The sequence below is a fragment of the Phoxinus phoxinus genome (genome assembly GCF_949152265.1).
Source record: "Phoxinus phoxinus genome assembly, chromosome: 8".
Lineage (NCBI taxonomy): Eukaryota > Metazoa > Chordata > Actinopteri > Cypriniformes > Leuciscidae > Phoxinus > Phoxinus phoxinus.
Window position 1 is genome coordinate 5,643,726 of NC_136883.1, and position 20,527 is coordinate 5,664,252.

At 35.7% G+C, this 20,527-nt stretch overlaps 1 protein-coding gene across 5 annotated transcripts; it reads left to right on the forward strand.

Moving 5' to 3' along the window:
• Window positions 1–1,940: 1,940 nt before the first annotated feature.
• Window positions 1,941–19,148, forward strand: LOC307002610 (B-cell receptor CD22). 5 transcript variants are annotated; one of them, XM_079620395.1, is made up of 9 exons: window positions 1,941–2,054; window positions 8,773–8,891; window positions 8,999–9,053; window positions 9,796–10,161; window positions 14,135–14,431; window positions 14,520–14,777; window positions 16,588–16,672; window positions 16,768–16,789; window positions 17,102–19,148. In XM_079620395.1, exons 3-9 carry the CDS (start codon window positions 9,011–9,013, stop codon window positions 17,261–17,263), a joined length of 1,233 nt encoding a protein of 410 aa, XP_079476521.1. In that variant the 5' UTR covers window positions 1,941–2,054; window positions 8,773–8,891; window positions 8,999–9,010; the 3' UTR covers window positions 17,264–19,148. The 5 variants fall into 5 exon arrangements, with proteins under 5 accessions (XP_079476521.1, XP_079476523.1, XP_079476520.1 ...); XM_079620394.1 differs by lacking the exon at window positions 8,773–8,891 and adding an exon at window positions 2,456–2,534 and having other exon boundaries at window positions 1,956–2,054; window positions 17,102–17,650; XM_079620398.1 differs by having other exon boundaries at window positions 2,007–2,054; window positions 8,846–8,891; window positions 17,102–17,650.
• Window positions 19,149–20,527: the final 1,379 nt, after the last annotated feature.

Consider the following 20,527-nt stretch of genomic DNA (forward strand, 5'->3'; position numbering starts at 1 on the left):
GATTAGTTAACCTTGAGAGCTTTAATAGAAAAAAGTGCTAAAAGTTTTAAAAGAGGTAAATCTTGGCTTTTTAATGTGCAAAGATGTTAGTAAATCACAGCAGTGGGCGTTTACACTGAAGTCTCACAGCAGACACGCCCCTTCAAATAGAGCTTTCAAATCAGTGTTGTCAGATTGGGCGGGCAAAAATGAGTTTGGGTGGGCAAAAATGAGTTTGGGTGGGTGGGCAAATTTTGGGTTGGTTTAGGGTCAGTTCGGCAGTTTTCAAACATCTAAAATGTATAGTTGGTTAATAATAAATTCTAGTTGGTTAATAATACATTTTAATTGGTTAATAAACAAAACTAAAGTGTGCATGTACTCCATAAAATCAGTCATCATGACTTTACTGAACACACAGACTCGGAGTTGGAGGCCTTGGAGTTGACGTCGCCGACGTGCACTTTTAGCCAATCAGTGATCAGCAGGCAGATCATTATCGTATTTTGGCAGATCTCGTGAGTCGTGATCATTCATGACTGACAGGTTTTTAGCACGATAAATAACTTGTAGCTGTATTCAAGTGATCGTTATGCCAAAGTGGCTATAGTAAATTGTATCAACAGCAATAGTGGGAGAGTGACCCAACTCATGGATTACACCTAGCCTGGGTTTCCCCAGACTGCCTTTGCGCAGCGCGATTTTATTCTCACTGAAAGGCAGTCTGGAAACCATGGACCTGATTTTCGCCTCGTTTAGGGAACCAATCACAGAACGGGGAGGGAGCAGCAAGACGATGACGACATCTATGCGACACAACTAAGCAGTTTGTTTATATCTATGGATTCAACATGGCAGCAGACGCGAAGCTACCTTTTGATGCAGCCTTAGATATTGTTCTAAGTAGTTTAGATCGCAATTTTATTTTGAAAAAAGAGCAGCGTTTGGCGTTAAACCATTTCTCTACATACGTTATCTGGTATAATGGAAACGATTGGCTATGAGCGTACAGGCGCATTTGATAGACATTCTTAGCACCCAATAAACGGCGCCGGCGCATTCGTAAACCACGCCTCAAATACGAGAAAATGCACATGTGGTTCCCAGACCCAAGTCTCAACGAGAATTGGGTCTGGCGTTAGCCAGGCTAGATTACACCTGTGGTGGGAGATGACTCGAAGCTAAATCTAACATCTTAGAGCACAGTTGAATGACTTAATTAATTGAAATCGAATTTTGGACGACTTCTGTCCATCGTCATTTGCACACTTGAACACTTGTCAGGACATCTGCAACTTTAAAAAAAAGACTGCAATCTACTCGTCCCCGACAGCTGAAAGAGATTTGAATCAACAATTAATCAGTTTTGATTGTGCTAAATTCTGCGTTGTTACACTATGTGTGGAATATATCTACATCTATTTAATATATATATATATATTTTCATGAAAGACCTAGCCTACTGTAGTTCAAGTTAAAGTGCAACACAAAGTTTAATGCATTCTTGTTGTTGTTGTTGTTGTTGTTGTTGTTTTTATGTTTTTTTTGTCGGATTAGTAGGCCTATTAATGAATGACACATTTGGTTGTGGTGTGTGCATTAATGTGTGTAAAATGGCTTATAATTACGTTGCTTATTCCCATATACTTTTTTTCTCACTTAAATTAGCTTATTCTTACTGTTGACATTAAAAATTATGTGAAAAGTAAAAATGTGTTTTCCAAGGGTGAAAGTATTTTTCTTGATTTCCTTTTCGACATAGTTTCCACCTGGGCATTTTAGTCATATTTGCTAATTCTGTTTAGTGTATTTGCCCTGTTTTGATCCTTTTTGCTGGGAAATTTATTTATTCTTATTTTATTTTATTTTGTCATTGTTATTTTGTTTTAAGGAGATACAAATGGTGCTGCTTATCAATATTGATTGACATAGCAATAAAATTATATCACATTATTTTGGCAGTTAAAGTTTTGGGCGGGTTTTTCCTGGAGGTAGCGAGTTTGGGGCTGTGAGCTTTTGGGCTGGATGTCGTTGAACCAATCTGGCAACACTCAAATCAGAGAGCTAAAATCAAGGTAGGAAAAATGTTTTATATTTATATTATGACAATTTTGATGTAAAGATCATAGGTTATTCACATTGTAAGTGCACCCCAGGAAACATTATAAAATACTCCATAAATACGTACAGTAGCCTTTACCTCGCACAGGATCATAAAACAAACGTCGTTCAAACAAAACTCTTTACTGTTGTACAAAACCGCAACTCACCAAAACCCGTTTCGGTTTGTTTTTCAACTTTTCCAACAAATCATCGACTCTTGGTCGAAATAAACCCTAAAGTAACCTAGAGGGAGGAGATTGCAATGTTCGCCGGCTAAAATGGCTAAAAACTATGTACACTATTAGCGTGAATAACCTATAGCCTATAAAATTAACAGGCTCTCGAACTTCCAAATATCCACTTCTGCTTTCAGTTGTGTCCTGTCTGTCATGTGGTGTGACGTCCGGTGTTGTGCGGGATTTACAGCAATCCTGTATCACTGCCTGGCAGAGGTGGGACAAAATAAGCAAAATCAGTGGGGGGGGAATAAAAAATTTAATTGGTAACTGAGATGACAAATGACAAAATCATTTCATAGAAATAACAACTGCTAAACACTTTGTATCTGTGCATGAGAGAATGCGTCTGTGAATGTATAATGTCCAATTTTTTTTCATAAGAACACACCTTTTTTGACAACCCGCTACACACACAGTCGACATCTTCTTGACGCTCGACACGTTCACCCTTGACACGTTCACACCCCAGAAAAAAACATTTGAGAAACATAAGGAATAAACTGCAACTAAACCACACTTTACACGTGAAAGAGGAAATGTGCAACATGGGTGCAGACTAACTCATGAAGACAGTCATTTAAAAATGCTGTGCTGCCATACTTAATACTATGAGAATCAATGTGGAATGAATGTTTGAGTAAGTAAGAGTGATTGTTCTTTTCTTTGGTCCCTTTGAATGACTTTTATAGCGCTTTGTAATACTGTACACCCAAAGCACTTTACAATCATATAAAGGGATCTCTACTCAAGCACCACCAGTGTGAGCATCCACTTGAATGATGCGACGGCAGCCACAACGGCGAGAGAGAGTGATAGAGCCAATGGGGATTATTAGGAGGCCATGACTGGCAAGGGCCAATGTGGCCAGGACACCGGGGTTACTTACACCCCTACACTCCAGAGAAGTGCCATGGGATTTTTAATGACCACAGATCAGGACCTCGGTTTTACATCTCATCGGTGATGATGCATTGCACTTGCAAAAGATAAAGCTCTGGAGTGGACTCATGGGTTGCAACTTGCAAGGTTATTTTCATAAACCAAAACTGAAACTAAGACTAAAAAGATTGGTCAAAAAACAAACTGAAATAAAATAAAAATGTCATAATAAACGAAAACCTAAAACTAAACTAAACTACCGACACTTATTGAAAAACTAAATGAAATAAAATAATAATTCGCAAAAATGATGCTCTTATTAGGTGCTGTTATTATCTTTGTTTTTACAAAACATTTACTGCAAATAATATTATCTATGTGCAGACGTGCAGACCCACAACGTAGGGAATACCAAGACACTCTCACACTCAGGGCCTTTCCAAATACACACCTGCGGTCTTTGCACTTGACCACTTGCCTACTTACATGGCGCATTTCCTGTATTTGGTAAGTATTAACCGTGAAGACTGCAGGTGTGAAGTGTTCCAAAAATGCAAGTGTTTATGGAGCTTTATTTGATTTTCAATACTTTGCATTTTAAAAGAAACTTCTAAATGTCTGGTCAGTAGTCCCTATGTAACAGAAGACACAATTAAAATTTGTGGTACTTCTAATTAAGTGACAAAAAGCAGTTGCAAATGTTGTACAAAACACACATAGCCTACTCATCTTTGCACCAATACCAAATTATACTACCAAATTACATGTAATATCTAATTAATTTAACTTACAGTGAAATGCAAGTGTGTGAATTTGGAAAGGCCCTTAATCTCACACTCACTCTCACACTTACTCTCACACTCACACTGCCTATACAGCAGGTTGTGTTTGCTGTAGATGACTTGAACTGTTTTTATTTTTTGGATGTACTGTACTGTGGATGTACGGTCACACTGCTTCATTGTAAACCAGGTATGTTTAACAAGATTTCATCTTTAATATGAATGAGTTTATCTAAATCTTTGTTAATTTGTACTCTTATTCTTTTAAGTTGCATTATTTGGTTCTTTGTTCAATCTCAAACCATCACTTTATTTATATTTTCTGCACAAGAGTTGCAAATATTCAACTTTTGCTAAAATTAAATCTCTTGCTTTGGTCTACACTGGAAGTGTTGTTAACTCTGCTAATTGCTAAAACTGAAACTAACTATATAAAAACTAAATAGAAATGTGTTCACAAAATAAAAACTTAAACTAAAACTAACAAAACCATGAATGAAACTACTAAAACTAAACTGAAATTTATTGAAAAATTGAAAATGGTATTAAAATAAAAACTAGGCACTATAATGGGATGGAGAGCAATGTGCGGCCCGAACACACAAAATGGCCATCGCCGTAACAGGACTCGCTTCTCTTCGTGACACATACTGTATACATTCTGTGTTGCTTAACACAGTTTTTAGCTTTCCTGCATAGACAGAGGTAGCCTATATTGCAATCAAATATGCTTTTGTTAATCTGATATTCTTCTAACCTGTGCATGGTGAATATATTACAAAGCAGAGATTCTATAAATGGAAATATTAAGAATAAATATATTGCATAAACAATTGTGATTGGCCAAACACCTGAGGCATGTTTCAGAAATGTAACCACACAGTTAATAATGTTGTCGGTATTAACGTATCATTTCTGAAAATGCGCAAAATCAACTAATTCAGTTCAGTTAGTTATTTTGTCTTCTGTATAATTCCTTTTTGAAAGTTCTCTCTTAATGTGCACTAAACTGTGAACTTAGAATCTTCCGGATGAAGTATAATCTTTAAAAAATGTTTTTCTATGGCATAAAAGTATTTTTGGTCTATAGTGCAGGGGTTAAACTTGATCAATATTTCACTTCTGCTTTTTGTATAAGACATTTAAGAGAAAGATTGTCATATAAAACTCTAAATCAATTATGTGGGTTTGGTTTGAGATGTTTATTATGAGAAACGAATCGGGGAACTACTGTTTCCTGTGATAGAGTTTCACACCAAAGTAACAAAGTTTATAGTAAACGAACGCTGATCACTTTTTTTTGTTTTTGTTTTTCTCATGGAAAACTTAAAAGGTTAATACTCTCAAAAATGAAACTGTCTCATTAATTATATGTTTAATTCATGTACATTTATATACTCACCCTCGCCTCTTGTCATTCCAAACCAGTATGACTTTATTTCTTCCATGGAACAATAGGAAATGTTTTGCAGAATTTCCACACTACTCTTTTCCAACATTTTATTTGATATAAAAGTATCTAATAGATGGTTTGAAATAAACAAGAATACATTATTTTTTTCTGTAGTCATCTAAAAGTGTTAAAAAAAGCATGGACTGTTTTTGTCTTGCATTTTTTTTAACTTCACTAAATTTTCTTGGTTGCATGCATCAACGCACAATGCAAACCATGCTAAGAAAAAAAGAAAAAAAATGAAGTGTGATAAAAAGAGCTCAAGCTGCAATGACCACAGCAGGGTTTTTTGTTGTTGTTTTTTTTTGTTGCCATAATACAAAAGCCTTTAAACCCGGGGTCCGTTCTTCGTACGTCGCTAACTCACTTAGCTGGATTTGACTGTTGGCGATTTGGCATGATCTTGGATTGTTTGGTTCTTCGACGCTCATCCTGGACTTGCTGTCATAGCAACAGGTGCGCAATCTTAAACCTGCTCGCGAGCAGGCTTATTTCATGTTAACAGGATTAGATCCCGGCTTTATAAGCGGAGGTGATCCGGGAAGTCCTTTAGCGCAGCGCGATATCGTTTTTCTCGTGACTCGTGAGTGTCATTTGTATCATTAATTTGTTGGAACAACACATTTAATGTCGGAGTCGGGCTTTAACAACAGCACAAACTGTGTGCATTTCCCTGAGATTCTTTGCGAGTGATACGGTGAACTTGGTGAAAAGTGCTGCCTGTCGTGCCATTCACAAAGTTTACCTCGCGCTCAAGCTTCTTTTTTTTAGGGGTTTTTATGTTTTTTCCAGACCCTGTAAAGCTTTTTTTTTTTTTTTTTGCCAATGCAGGTACATTATATATTTTTAATGAAGATCATGCAATCATGACTTAGCCAATAAGTATGATTTACAGTAGCCTTTGTGTCAGGCTTCACTAACGTGATTGATGCCACACTGTAGCTACACACGTTCCCATCAAGGCCTCAATGAAGAGGATTTTGTGAACAGTGTAAATGTGCAGGTAAGTTACTATTACAATTCTAAATATATCATATTAGTAATATTATAAAAAATTAAATAAAAAAAAAAGGAATGGAATCAAAAAGTATGCAGTTGACTGACTAAAATGTCTTGGCGGTGTGTGACACTATATATCAGTCACATAGTCACATGTAGCACATTATTTGAACATGGAAACGGAAAATATAAATATCAAGCGCACTGTATTACAGGCTACACGTATTCTGAGCCTAACATAACTATTTTTTTTTCATTATGTAGGTGATTACAACATGCTTGGAGACACAGGGCTATACCTGCAGGCAGTATTTTATGACCCCATTCCCTGACCCACAACCCGGACAATGGAGCTCTAGCCAGGACAAGGGCACAGTTTTAAATTGACCATGGGCAACTAAAGGGAAAATTTCAGTGTCTGAAAAGTCTGAGGGTTGCACCTGACAGGGACTGTGACATTATTGTTACATGTGCTGTATTACACATCAGAAAGGAGAGGATCCCTGTGGTGGAGGTGCAGCCTGATGATGACCTCCAGCCTGATGATGACCTCCACCAGTGCACTTGGACGGACCTAGTAGCAGAGCGGCACGGGACAGAATTGTGGGACACCATTTTTAAAATTCACTAAATGTTTAATAAAAGACAAGACAAATATGCTTAGTTCCTTTTTTATTTCAATTATTCTTTGTAAAGAAAAGCCAATGATCAAGCCATCTTCTGCCTGCAATAAGAGATATTATGCAAGGTCAGCAATAGTACTCTGTGTGTTCTTTTAGAGAGATATTTTTACATTAGCCTACATGCAGTGTTCACTTTCATAAAGTAAAGCAATTCAGGCTTTAGACCAGCCATTTGGATAATAGGCCTACTTAATTTAATGCAGCAACAAATTATTTTACAGTGTACTAAGATAATTAAAAGCTCATTTACCAGTAATGAAGCTGTTGCTATACTGGTCCCTGCCGTGGGTCTAAGGAAGAGCTGCCCCCAGAGATGCCCCCCACAATAGGGTCAATTCACATTCAACCCAAGGGCCAGCCCTTCTGTCCTTTTTTATTCATTTTTATAGCCTTTTTCTTGGTTGCTGCACATGAACAACACATGCACATCATTTAACAGTGTATTTTTAAAAGAGACCAAGAATAGTATAAGTAGCTTAGTAAAGATTACCATTTTCACTTTTACTTGTTCCAATGTTCTAGTGGGTGGTGGCTCTGACATTACAATGAACAAAGTAATTATGAAATTAAATTAAAATACAAAAATGTATATACTGTAACAAGTGATAGAAACATTTAACATGGTCCCCACTATTGAATTTAATTTGTTTGCTACTATTTGCCAGCCCCATCTCCTGGCTTTTACAGACTTTGATGTCTTCCCTGGCGTTTTCATTAAATATTAAAATTCCGCATAAACTTCGATTACTAGCTTTTGCTCTGCTGCGGAGAAAAACTGTGCGTGCTCTTTGGCCACGGTGAGCAGCCAATAGCAGCGTTGCTGATCAATGTTTCTACTATCGATACATATCCCCTTTTAAACCAGCGCATGCACGCGCATTTATCTCAGATAACTCAATCCAGCTATACTAATCATAACCGGCAGGTGTGTTCGAACAACCCAATTAGCCAGATCATGATTAGGCCGATTATATCATCTTGGATGTCTCGTTTGATCTTGGATGTTTTAAGCAACGTACGAAGAACGGACCCCAGGTTTCACATACAGGGATTAAGCCAGGATTCATTCAATTAGGCTTTTATAAACGTGCCTGAGATAAAAAATGTTACTGGTGTGGATCTTGAGACAAAACAATACCACTGGCATATTTTAGGATACGTCAGTGCAAGTTGCTTTCAGTTAAAAAAGCTCAAACGTGTATTTTAGTCTGAGACTATAGGCTATATCTTAACAGTTTATAATATCAAGAGCAAGATCAGGGTAAAGTTGTTAGACAAAAATATTAATACAGTTGGCATATCATCACTGCAACAATATTAATTTATGAATTATTAATCTAGTAGAAACAATAACAGATTTGGCTACAATGTAACAAATTCAACTGTATTAGGTTCTTTTTCATCCCATCCTGCTCTTTTCATTCATCTCTTACTGGTTTCTTGTTCTTTCTGATGTTTTCATTTCTTTAACTGGGAACACCATAAAATGAATGAAGTCCTGGCTGAAACCTTAAACACGAAATTAAATAAATGAGAAAAACCTTTTACTTCTGCTTTTTGTAGGCTATTTAAGGCATTATCAAATATCTCAATCAGAGCTTGCAACATATTTTGCTGATTCAAATGGGATCTTCCATCTGTGTTAAAACTAACAGTTCATCGCAGGCTTATATTCATGCTCTGGGTGGTTTCTGGTTTCTATGTGACTTCACCACAACTGAAGTAAAGGTCACTCTTATCTGGGTCGCTGTAGTCTCATGAAAATCTATTTGAGGTAAACTATCAAATGTGTTTTAAATGAGGAATTATTTAATTGTAAACTGTTACAACTGTTGAGACAAATAAATATGCTACATTTAATCTTCATTATTTCTACATCAGGTGATTCTCAGAATGCTTGCTGCAGATTTTCTTGTATTCAGCACCATTACATCAGGTTGGTATTTTTGTGTGTTTTCATTAAGAATATAATTGAACTAACAATGATCTCAACCTAAAAACAACTATGTAATATTAATTGCATTAGATCAGCAAACAAATAATGCAAGAGCTTTTCTCAGAAGTACTGTAACTCGCTTTCAGAGTCACTTTTTAAATGGTAACACTTTACAATAAGGTTTCATTAGTTAACATTAGTTAACAGTTAACATGGACTAAGAATGAACTATACTTCTACAACATTTATTCATCTTGACTAATGTTCATTTCAACATTTGCTAATACATTATTAAAATCAAAAGTTGTATTTGTTAACATTAGTTGATGCGCTGTGAACTAACATGAACAAACAATGAAAACCTGTATTTTTATCAACTTAACATTAACAAAGATTAATAAAAACTGTAACAAATGTATTTCTCATTGTTAGTTCATAGTAGTTAATGCATGTTTATCATAGACTCCTAAAATTAAAGGTTCCAAAAAGGTTGATGAAAGATGCCAAACCTTTATTTTTAAGAGTTTATATGAAGTGTACATGTTATTGTGACAACCAGAAAGTTCATTTTGAAGCAAGATAACAAGCTTCATTGAGTGAAATGATGTGCTAATGCTATTTTCTTTCAAATAAATGTAGGCTAGTCTATAATGCAGACATGTAGCCTATAAATGGTTAATTGTGGCATAATTGTCCAAATATTTTTGTGGGACAATTTCAATATAGCACATTTGTATTCCAGCGTCTTGGTGTAATGGCATGACAATATCGGTGACGGTCCCCAAAACCCTAAATGCCACCAGCGGCTCCTGCCTTTTAATTCCCTGCCGATTTGAAATTTCAACGGAGAATGACAAATATCTTGCCCTTTCACCAGTAGTAACCTGGAGACGAGGATCTCTGTGGTCAGTCTATGATACAGAGCTTTTTACCAACGCTCACGCTCAGAAGGAACCTCTGATAAAGTTGGTGGGGGACTTACGAGAGAAAAACTGCACTTCTGTCATGATGAATCTCACCAGCCTGCATTCAGATCGCTACTACTTCATGTTTTCATCTGAGGGGTTTAGTCTGACTGCAACTAGAGCTGTGACGATAAATGTGTCAGGTAAGGCAGTGAAAATATTTCAATAAGAATCGGACAATACTTTTCAGTTTAAGAGGTTTGTGGCATCCGAGCTGGCATTCGACTGACCTTAAACGTTTAAATGTGGTTGAAATAATGTCAGTTTATGAAAAAACGTTAATTCAACATCAAAACAACGTTGAACACCAAATGGTTGAAATGGTGTTGTTAACTCACTATGGATTCAACATAGAAATATAAATAAAATTTGAGTTGTACGTCAAATCAACATTATTTTTACAACCATGAACAAAATCCTACGGTTATCCAACACTGACACCTGACGTTGGGGCACATTATATCTAGGGCTGAACCCGAATATTCGAATAATCGAATATTCGTTCGGTGGGTTGGTATTCGATTTGAAAATTTGACATTCGAATATTCGGGGTTTTTTTTTTTTTTTTGCACACCTAGGATCTCCCGCGAAACGGTTCTCATTCGAGCTTGAATAAGGCCGGCGACATACTGGCTGCGTGGCATGTCCGTTTTTATTTCGGCACCCATGTTAACAGGTTGGAGTTTGCACACTACCTGCTGATACACCAGTCTCAGGAAAACGCGTGCATGGTAGAAAAAGAACCAACGCCTAAGATGTTAATATGTCATTTTGACACGAATACATATTAATAAATGTAATGTTGATGTTTGAAAGTGATAGGTTTTGACATAAATGAAAATATAAACTATAAATATTTAAAATATTATCGATTATACTGGCCAGACCGATCCATGCGCAAGCGAGTAGATTGGACCTCAGCAGAAAGTATAAATACAAGTAGTCTGCGTCCGAGCTGTGCGCAGCTGTCGTGTACGCGTCCAAACTGGAGTATAACAGAGGCTTAAGTGTTCCAGCAACGGGAGTGTTCTAGAGCAGAACAGCGGAGTGTGTGTGGACAGAAGTGCATGAGAACAGCGGAGTGTGTGTGGAAGTGCATGATGAGCTTGTGTTTTGGGTTAAGCTGCGTTGTTTTGACATTGTGGAAAATAATAGAAACAAAATTTATTAGACTTTTTACCCGTTATTATCAATCTAAATTAATCTCGTTTTTAATTTAACTTAATTTCGTTTTTCTTTATTTAAATTTCGTTTTTCTTTATTTAAATTTCGTTTTTTCTTTATTTAAATTTCGTTTTTCTTTATGTAAATTAAAAATTTTCTTAGTTTAAATTGTGTTTTTTCTTTATTTAAATTTCGTTTTTCTTCATTTAAATTTCGTTTTTTTCTTAATTTAAATTGTGTTTTTTCTTTATTTAAATTTCGTTTTTCTTTATTTAAATTTCGTTTTTCTTTATTTAAATTTCGTTTTTTCTTTATTTAAATTTCGTTTTTCTTTATTTAAATTTCGTTTTTTCTTTATTTAAATTTCGTTTTTCTTTATTTAAATTTCGTTTTTCTTTATTTAAATTTCGTTTTTCTTTATTTAAATTTCGTTTTTTCTTTATTTAGATTTTGTTTTTTCTTTATTTAAATTTCATTTTTCTTTTTTTAAATTTAGTTTTTCTTTATTTAAATTTAGTTTTTCTTTATTTAAAATGTACCCTTTACTCTGTCAGTAATTTGTTAGTCAGAAAAATATTAGACTAGCCTACCTTAAAAGTATTGCTTAATTTAACAGACCTGTGTGTGTGCGTTTTATATCACTATAGTGCAGTGTCCGCGTTCTCGGAGCATAAGCCCAGCCCGCGTTGAGGCGCACCGCTTCCCGCTCGCGCTGTTCTGTCGTTTATTAAAAGTTTATTAATTCTGAACGTGTCGCGTCTCACGTGTCTATCTATATTGCAGACACATAGAGATTCCTGCTTTTATTAGAGAGAAGATTATGTTCAGCACCCTCTCTCCGAAGCTTCGAATATTCGATGTTCATTACTACCGAAGCTTCGAAGCTCAAAAAATGGTATTCGGACCAGCCCTAATTATATCTATAGGCAACTTACATTTTTTAGGTAAAAAAATGGCACATTTTGTGTATTTTTGCTCCCAAAACACATAGGCCCTATTTTGTGTTTAGTTTGGAGCGCCAAAATTGTAGTAGGCCTACGGGGAAAAAATATGCGGATCAACCCGCGGCACAAAAAAAAAAAAAAAAAGTTTTACCTGCGGCAACATCTCATCCTATCCTCGGGTCGTTTTGACCCGAAATATATATATTTTTATGAATTAAGTGTTCATCGGAGAGGTCCAAGACCTTAGGACTTTTGTCACACTTAAAGTCGGCATGAAATCAAAACTGACCCTATTTACTTTGTTAGCGGATATTACTAGTCTTGTGGTGAACAATTAATCTGTGCAAGTTAATACACGGAAAAAAACTGTTTGCCGAAGTTATCTTTAATCAAAGTCTGAAAAGTTACTTCCGGGTCTGGAATGGTTCTTTTTCTGATGACATAGGCTTGACGGCTTGGGTTGGTTAAACGCTTAACCACTCCCTCAAACCGTTACTCTGCTGTGGGCGAGAGATGGAGAGGAGGAGCGCTGAAGTGAAACCCTGCCCTCTGTTCAATATTCCCTTTCACTCGGAAATGCGTCACAACACTTGAGAAAAGTCGTTTGCAACTTCCGGTTCACGCGGACTTTAAACTTGGAATAGGCCTACACACAACACACAGAACCAGTAAAACCTTGAAGAATATTTATTTGAATATGCTGATTCTCATTCAGAAAAAACTGTTACAGCTCCAAAAATTCTGTTAAAATTTCACCATTGATTTTGCATTTGTGTGGGGGTGGGTTGTTCTGCATTTTAAACCCATGCTGTCCACCTTACTGACTTTAATTATTGCTAAATAAACCACTTCAGTATAAATACAAATCAAAAAACATGCTCAAAATTAAAACTAAAAATGCCCACATATTTCCAAAACAAAAATAAACAATTTTGTAATGTCTAAATATAGTCTACCTGAATGCATACTGAAGCAAACCGACTTCAGATGGGACTCTGGGATCCAGGGGAACAGTTCATTTGCTCCATATAGAGCTATAAGACCATCTAGTGGCAAGAGTCATAAAATATCACGTATATTTATTTATTTTTTCGATATTATTTTAGATATTTTGACCTGATTTACAGGGTTATACATTAATGATGAGTTATTTCGTATGTAAGTGAAGGAATGGGAAGAATGTGCTTACCGGTATTTATATTAAAACTATTGATAAAATCTACACTGCAAAAAATGCTTTTCTTACTTAGTATTTTTGTTTTGTTTCCAGTCCATTTATTTAAAAATTATTAAATCAAGAAGCATTTACTAGAGAAGTAAAATGACATAAGAAATTCTATTTTGTTTTAAGATAAAAAGAAAGTAATTTAAGTAATTTTTGCTTAAAACAAGCAAAATTATCTGCCAATGGGGTAAGCAAAAAAATCTGAATTCAAATGGAAAACAAGAAAAAAAATCTTAATTCAAATGGAAACCAAGAATTTTTTGCTTACCCCATTGGCAGATAATTTTGCTTGTTTTAAGCAAAAATTACTTAAATTACTTTCTTTTTATCTTAAAACAAAATAGAATTTCTTATGTCATTTTACTTCTCTAGTAAACGCTTCTTGGTTTAAGAATTTTTAGATATTTGGATATACACAATTACACGAACAACAATTAAATCTCCAGTCATATATCTATCTCTTTGTGTATCTTATGTTACTTCACGACATGGACAAACAAAAAGTTTTCTTTACGTCATTCACACAGACACTTCCTATGTTAGCTGTTCTTAGCTGCGAACTAGATCAGACACGTTTGAGTTCTAGTTTTTCAAAAGTCTTTATCAATTGTTCTGTTATCTTATCAATTCATTGAGAAATGTGTCCTATAGCGACTGTAAAAAACTGTAATATTACCTAATTACACGGTAACAAGGGCATCTTGAATAAAGTGTAATTTTTTGTAAATCGAGTTCGAGTTATATCTTATACCATCACTCTTTCTCCTCTCCATATCCTGATAGATTCGTTGCCTGAGCCGCATGTGATTGTGCCGGAACTCAGGGAGGGTGAGGTGGGGAATCTGACTTGCACTGTTTCAGCGCCTTGCCCCAGTAACTCTCCAAATGTAACATGGGATCGTGCATTAGGTGGGAACATAACACAATGGGCACAGCTGAATGCTGATGGGACACAGACTGTTTCTGCCCTTTTGAACTTCGTCCCATCGTTCTACCATCATGAGCTGAAAGTGAACTGTGTTTCCATCCATCTGGACAAACCCCTGCTCAGCCACAAGACCGTCATCCTCAATGTGGCGTGTGAGGTTTCAACCCATCACAGTTTGCAGATTTTCTCTTTTTGTGGTCATTCTGAAAATACTCAGTTTCTTCTCTTTCTGACCCACAGATCCTCCTAAGGAAATACAGATCTCTGTTATAGGCTCAGTCTGGCTTGGTAATAATGTAACCCTTACCTGCCAAAGTAATGCCAACCCTCCAGCGGTCCACAAGTGGTTCATGAAAAAGGAAGGTATAGTGGAAGAAGTGGGTGCCTCGCGTGTGCTTTCCTTTACTGCGACCCGTAATAATAGTGGGAAATACATTTGTGAGGCACAGAACCTACATGGTGCAGGGAACTCCACAATCCTACAGATCAATGTCCCAGGTCAGTCTGTGCTTGAGACTGTAGAGCAGGGTTCCCCAAATCCTGCCCAAGAGGGCTACTGTCCTGCAGAGTTTAGTTCAGATCCTAATCACTCTCACCTACCTGCAATTTTTCTAGTAACTCTGAAGACTGTCCCAATTCAGAGGCTGCATCCTTCAAAGGTCGCATTCGAAGGCCATTGCTTCACCACGGCGCGACGAAGGCTGTCCCAATTCGAAGTCTCCTTCAGATGCGGCCTCCAAATGCGTCCTTCGTTTCCCATGAGATGAAGGATGCAACTCATTGCGCGCTGGTGACGACAGGATTGCTTTGAGAGAATTTGCAGAATTACACTTTTAAACATAAGCATTGGGTTTCAGCTTACTCAAATATCTAATGATACAAATGTAAAAATAGAAAAAAAACTCTAAAGCAGTTCAAATGTTGCCTTATATCTTACTAAGATGTGATCTCTGAAGAGTCTTTAGTTTGGTCAGATTTATAAAAGACAGATATAGCTGTACCGGTTCTTTCCGAAAACAGTCAAGCTCCTGGAGGCATGCCATGGGTGGAGCTAAAGAGTCACAAGCACGGATTGGTTTTAAAATAAAATAAATGGACGCTTATGGTCATTTTTGGAAAAAACTTTCTGAAGCTTATACGAATCCTGGAGGAGTGTATTTGGTCTTTTGAATCTTTGGTCATGTTTAGCATGAGAATCTAACTCTTTAACAGTGTAAATATGTCAGAATGCATGAAATTGGATTAGACATCCCCTTTAATATAACTTTCAATAAAAGTCCAGTACACGTTACTGCCACTCATCAACAGCAGCTGTCACAATTGCTAGGCGTCAAGAACAATCCTCCGTAGGCTAGACCGTCCCATTTAACAACGCTCGTTCTGATCTTCGTGGCTTTTGAAGGACGCAGACTCTGAATTGGGACACATCTCTTGACTAGCTTGTTCAGGTGTGTTTGTTAGGTTCGGAGCTAAACTCTGCAGAGCAGTGGCTCTCTAAAGGTCCTTGCACACTCCGAAATTTTCATATTCCTGATTCGGTGGCTCTGAGTTGTCCGAACACCATTCAAACTTCTTGCTACGGATGCTAAAAACGCAGAAAATCGAACCCGAATTTATTTATGACGGACGAAAGTTTCGGAGGCAGTGTGGAAGCGTGATTGACAAACCGTGAGGTCGTATTTATTTTTTAACGTGTGAAAATTTCGGACTCTAAGACCGGATTTGTGGAACCCTGCTGTACAGATTCACCATATATTTGTACATTACTGTTTTGCTCAGTCACTTTGGCTTAATTCTCAAATTAGTTATCTGAACAATTAGTTTCTTGTTTGCTTAGTTTTAGCAAATTACACATGTTTTTTTCCAGTTAACTTTTACCTACTGTTGAAATCTGGTTGAAATCTGTATCTAAAAAGCTTAGTGTAATACACAATAGCATTCAGCTAGACAAATCTGACAGTCAGTGTCACCAAAAATGATGAACATTTTAATTTGTATATAAACAGTTCAAGGGTTGACTACTATGAAACATCTAAACATTTTGACAGTACATCTCACATGATGACAAAAATGTTTTCACTGTGGTGGCACTGACCAATTTGAGGACACAATAACTGAAGCATGAATTAAATTGGCCTACTTTGGGTGAGTTACTACATTTTACAGACACGCAGTACTCATTATTTAACACAAATATTTTTTATGACTGTTTAAAAAAATGAGCCGAAAAATGAAAACCTATATTAGTTAAGCAAACAGATGAAATAGGCACAAAAGCCATGTTTGTCAGCTCTCTTTGTTTTTGCAGGCATATCATTCACTGCTTTCCTCGCAGTTTTGGGAATCTTCTCATTGCTTTTATTTGCACTTCCTATTGTTCTGATTTACAGAAGGTAGGATCCTGCTAGAAATTTAAATGATATAAAATATTTAATACATTATTTGAGATAAATGATAATGTTTTCCCTTTTTTGGTTGGTATATGCAGGTGCAAAAACCCACACAGAAGTGTAAGTATCTTGATATGTTTCTCATGAAGTGAGTTAGATATATAGATAGTAGATAGATAAAACATGTCTTCAATATTTTTAGTCCATTTGTTTTCTGAAATAGACTAAATTTGACGGTAAAAGCTACAAAACCAGTTCTTTAAGGGCAAGGCAAACACTAACAATGATACTGGGCTAGTACTGCACTGTCACTTAAATGTTACACATGATGAGTGCTTCATTGTTTTCAGAACAATGTTCTGTTGTGAGTGAATTATCATAAAGCTAACAGAGTAAGTACAAGTTCACAGCTCATTTATTAATGCATTTCAGGAAACAAACCAAGATCAGGACATTTATGCCAATGTGTCTTCAAGTGCAAAAAGCCATCAGGTTCAGTCAAATACATATGAAATAAAGGAGACCTGCACCGTTAAACCTGAATGCACATTCGAAAAGGATCTCTCATATGAAGACATCTATGCAAACTGTTGAAGTGAGAAGTGGAATATTTTAAACAGCCTTTCATGGATCACCACTGAACAATTACTCTACTTTCTGCATGCCAGTAATTATCATTTTAATAAGCATCAGCATATTCAACTTCCCATCTATTATGTTGCTACTTCCTTTCTCCTTTTAAAGAATGAAAATCAATCATTTTCTTTCTATTTTTTTTTTGTGATACATTCACTTTGCTCAATTAAAGAATTTAAAATCTCCATGAAATCAAATTTGAGGTTTTTTATTTATTTATGGAAAATTGCATCATTTATTATAAATGATTTACCTGTGCATCATTTTTTTTAAAAATTTTATTCATCATTATTAGCATCATTATTTAACAATTGATGTGCCCTCGTAATCTTTAATACAAATTTCTTGCCAAATCTCTTCTCTGATGAGTGTTTATATTGAGAAGGTAATTACTGTCAAACTCACACACAAACTGTCACTCACACGAGATCAACCAATAGCAAACCACAACCATCCAATCAATTCCCTGGACATTTTTTCTTGTTTGAGAAGCCGTTTCACTATGAGTATGTTACAATTGGGTATAAAAGAGTACCGCGACTTCCATTTCATGCCAAATGGGCTTTTTTTCCATTCTTTCATACGCTAAGTAGTAAGGATAATTTAGATCTTATGTGATATACACTTATTTACACTAGCAAAGTACAAATGCCCCCAGAACATTTGGCGGTGGATGTTAGGCCATAAACATTATATGCAAGTATACGAAACAAAGAACCAAATGGTTGGCCAATGCATAGAATAAAGAATAAAATAATAAAGTGGTGGTGTCACCACACCTGAGTACTCTAGGGGGCGATAGAGAGTTCAATCTCTGTAGAAGTCCTTCTTCTAAGATGGTCTTTAATTCCTAATAATAAGTCATTGTACATGGAGAATTTGGTCCAACACAACGTTTTAATTGTAAACCAGCTTATTGACAAAAATGGGCAATTTTACATATAGCCTAATTTTATTTTAAAATATGGTTTATTATTTGTAAATGAAAAAGAATTGAACACAGTAATTAAGGCTATCCCTAATGGCATATATTACCTGACCAAATTCTCAGATGTAGATATAATAATACATCCTTACAAAATCCTCAACTCTTTGTAAATGGTATCTCCTTATTTTATAAAGTTTTTAATAACAATTTTATAAAAAATTCCTTTAATGTCTGATCCAGTCCTCCATGTAAATCAAAGTGGCTTAAACCTTATTGTATATCTTGGCGCAGCATTTGGACATTGCCCTATAAGTATGATATTTCTAATAAAGTAAAAGAAGTAATCTACAAACTTATCTACAAAGATGTTATCCTGTAAATGCAACCATTAGATATATATTCATACTGTTTGTGATAAGTGCACTTTTTGTAACACATCACTTGAAGATATTGAACATTTATTTTTGTATTGCCCTTTTTCTTTTTGGACTGACTTTAAAATAGATATGAGAGAAAAAAAATTAACAGATGTCTTAATTTAGAACCTCATGTCATTTTACTTTGTTTCCAAAACCCATATTTTTCTGAAAAACAAAATGATATCATTAATCTTTTAATTATTTTGGCGAAGTTTATTTTCATAAGACAAAAATAACTCAAAAAGAAACCCTCCTATATTACTTTTTATAACACTGATCTAACAATATACTTTGAAACTCTTTCAAACATGAGATCACAAAACAAAAAGCTTATAAAAACAATACAAATTTGAAAGCTTTTCAAATACATATAACTACCTTGATATTATAAACTTTTATTTTTGTATTTATCACTTTTTTGTATTTATTTTTTTATTATTATTGTTATGTTCATTTTATACATTCGTTGATGTTATTCTCTGGTTAAACATTTTGAGCTGTATTTACAATGCTTTGTATTCATCTTATTATTTTATTGCATTGTACTTGAAATGTCTATAATTACACTAAAAAAAAAAAAAAAAAAAAAAAAAACTTAAAGGGGTGGTTGATTGCGATTTCACTTTTTTCATTTTAAATAGTGTGCAATGTTGCTGTTGGTGCATGAACAGTATCTGCAAAGTTGCTGTGCTGAAAGTTCAACGTAAGCAGATATATTGTCTTTTAAAAATCAGGAAGTTTAATGCCTACAAAAACGACTCGAATGGGACTACAACGAGATACTTCCCGGGTTTTATACGTAGCTAACCCATACATTTACATCAACCCTCCCTCCGGAATATGCAAAAAATGGGGCGTGGCCATATTTCTGCGGCGTTGTGGAAGAGGAAGAGTTATATTGGAGAGCTGTAGCCATGCCGTCGAAAGTGTGTTATTTTCACCCAGCTGTCAGGTCTTCTGTGTTCGGGCTTCCTATGGACGCTGTAGTTCGTCAACAATGGCTACAATTTCTGTTTTATTATGTTCCTGAAAATTACAATCGTAGCTCTCTGTGCTGCGCACTTTACGGAAGACAGCTTCCAGAATCTCCACGAATTCAATGCCGGATTAAACGAGAAACTGTTTCTAAAACATGAAGCAGCTCCAACTTTAAACGCAGAGGCAGCCGTTGTTGGGCCACAACCTGTAAGTAAGACTTAATAATTTTAAATGTTTGCATGTATAATTTCAGACGTAATGTTTTAGTTTTATCAGGGACGTAAACAAATGCCAGCGCTCGCGTTATAGCCACTTAGTTATGCTATTTTGTGTGTCTATGACAAACGCGTACAAACATTTTGAACCTGCAATTTGTAATTATGTACTAATTTTGTAAATGTATTTTCCATGTATACTTTATGAAGTAATTTTTCGATTTGATCAAGAACGTAAACGAATGCCAAAGCTGTTTGTTTATAGTAGCCAGTTCGATGCTATTTTGTGTATAAGACAAACGTGTAAAGTAAAAATATATATATATATGTAATCGCAACAGCAAACTTCAGCTGCGGTGTTACTCAGTCATTTATTCAGTTATATTAAATGTTTAATCAGGAGAAAACCGTATCTCAAAAGCTAACAAGTGTCCGCAGTGGCATTTTCAAGTAACAGCGTATCGAAATTATTATATAATAATAGTAGAATAGAATAATAATAATAAAAAAAATGTACCATTCAGAAACGTTTTGTTAGAGCCGTGTTTGGGGAGGTTCTGCTTGACTCTCTTCATTGCCGCTTTCTGGGTCTGCTTCTGGCTCAAACTGTACGGCAGTATTGAAACCATTATTTACATTTGACCGGAGCACATGCAACTTTCGCCCGTAAAGGTGATGGGCG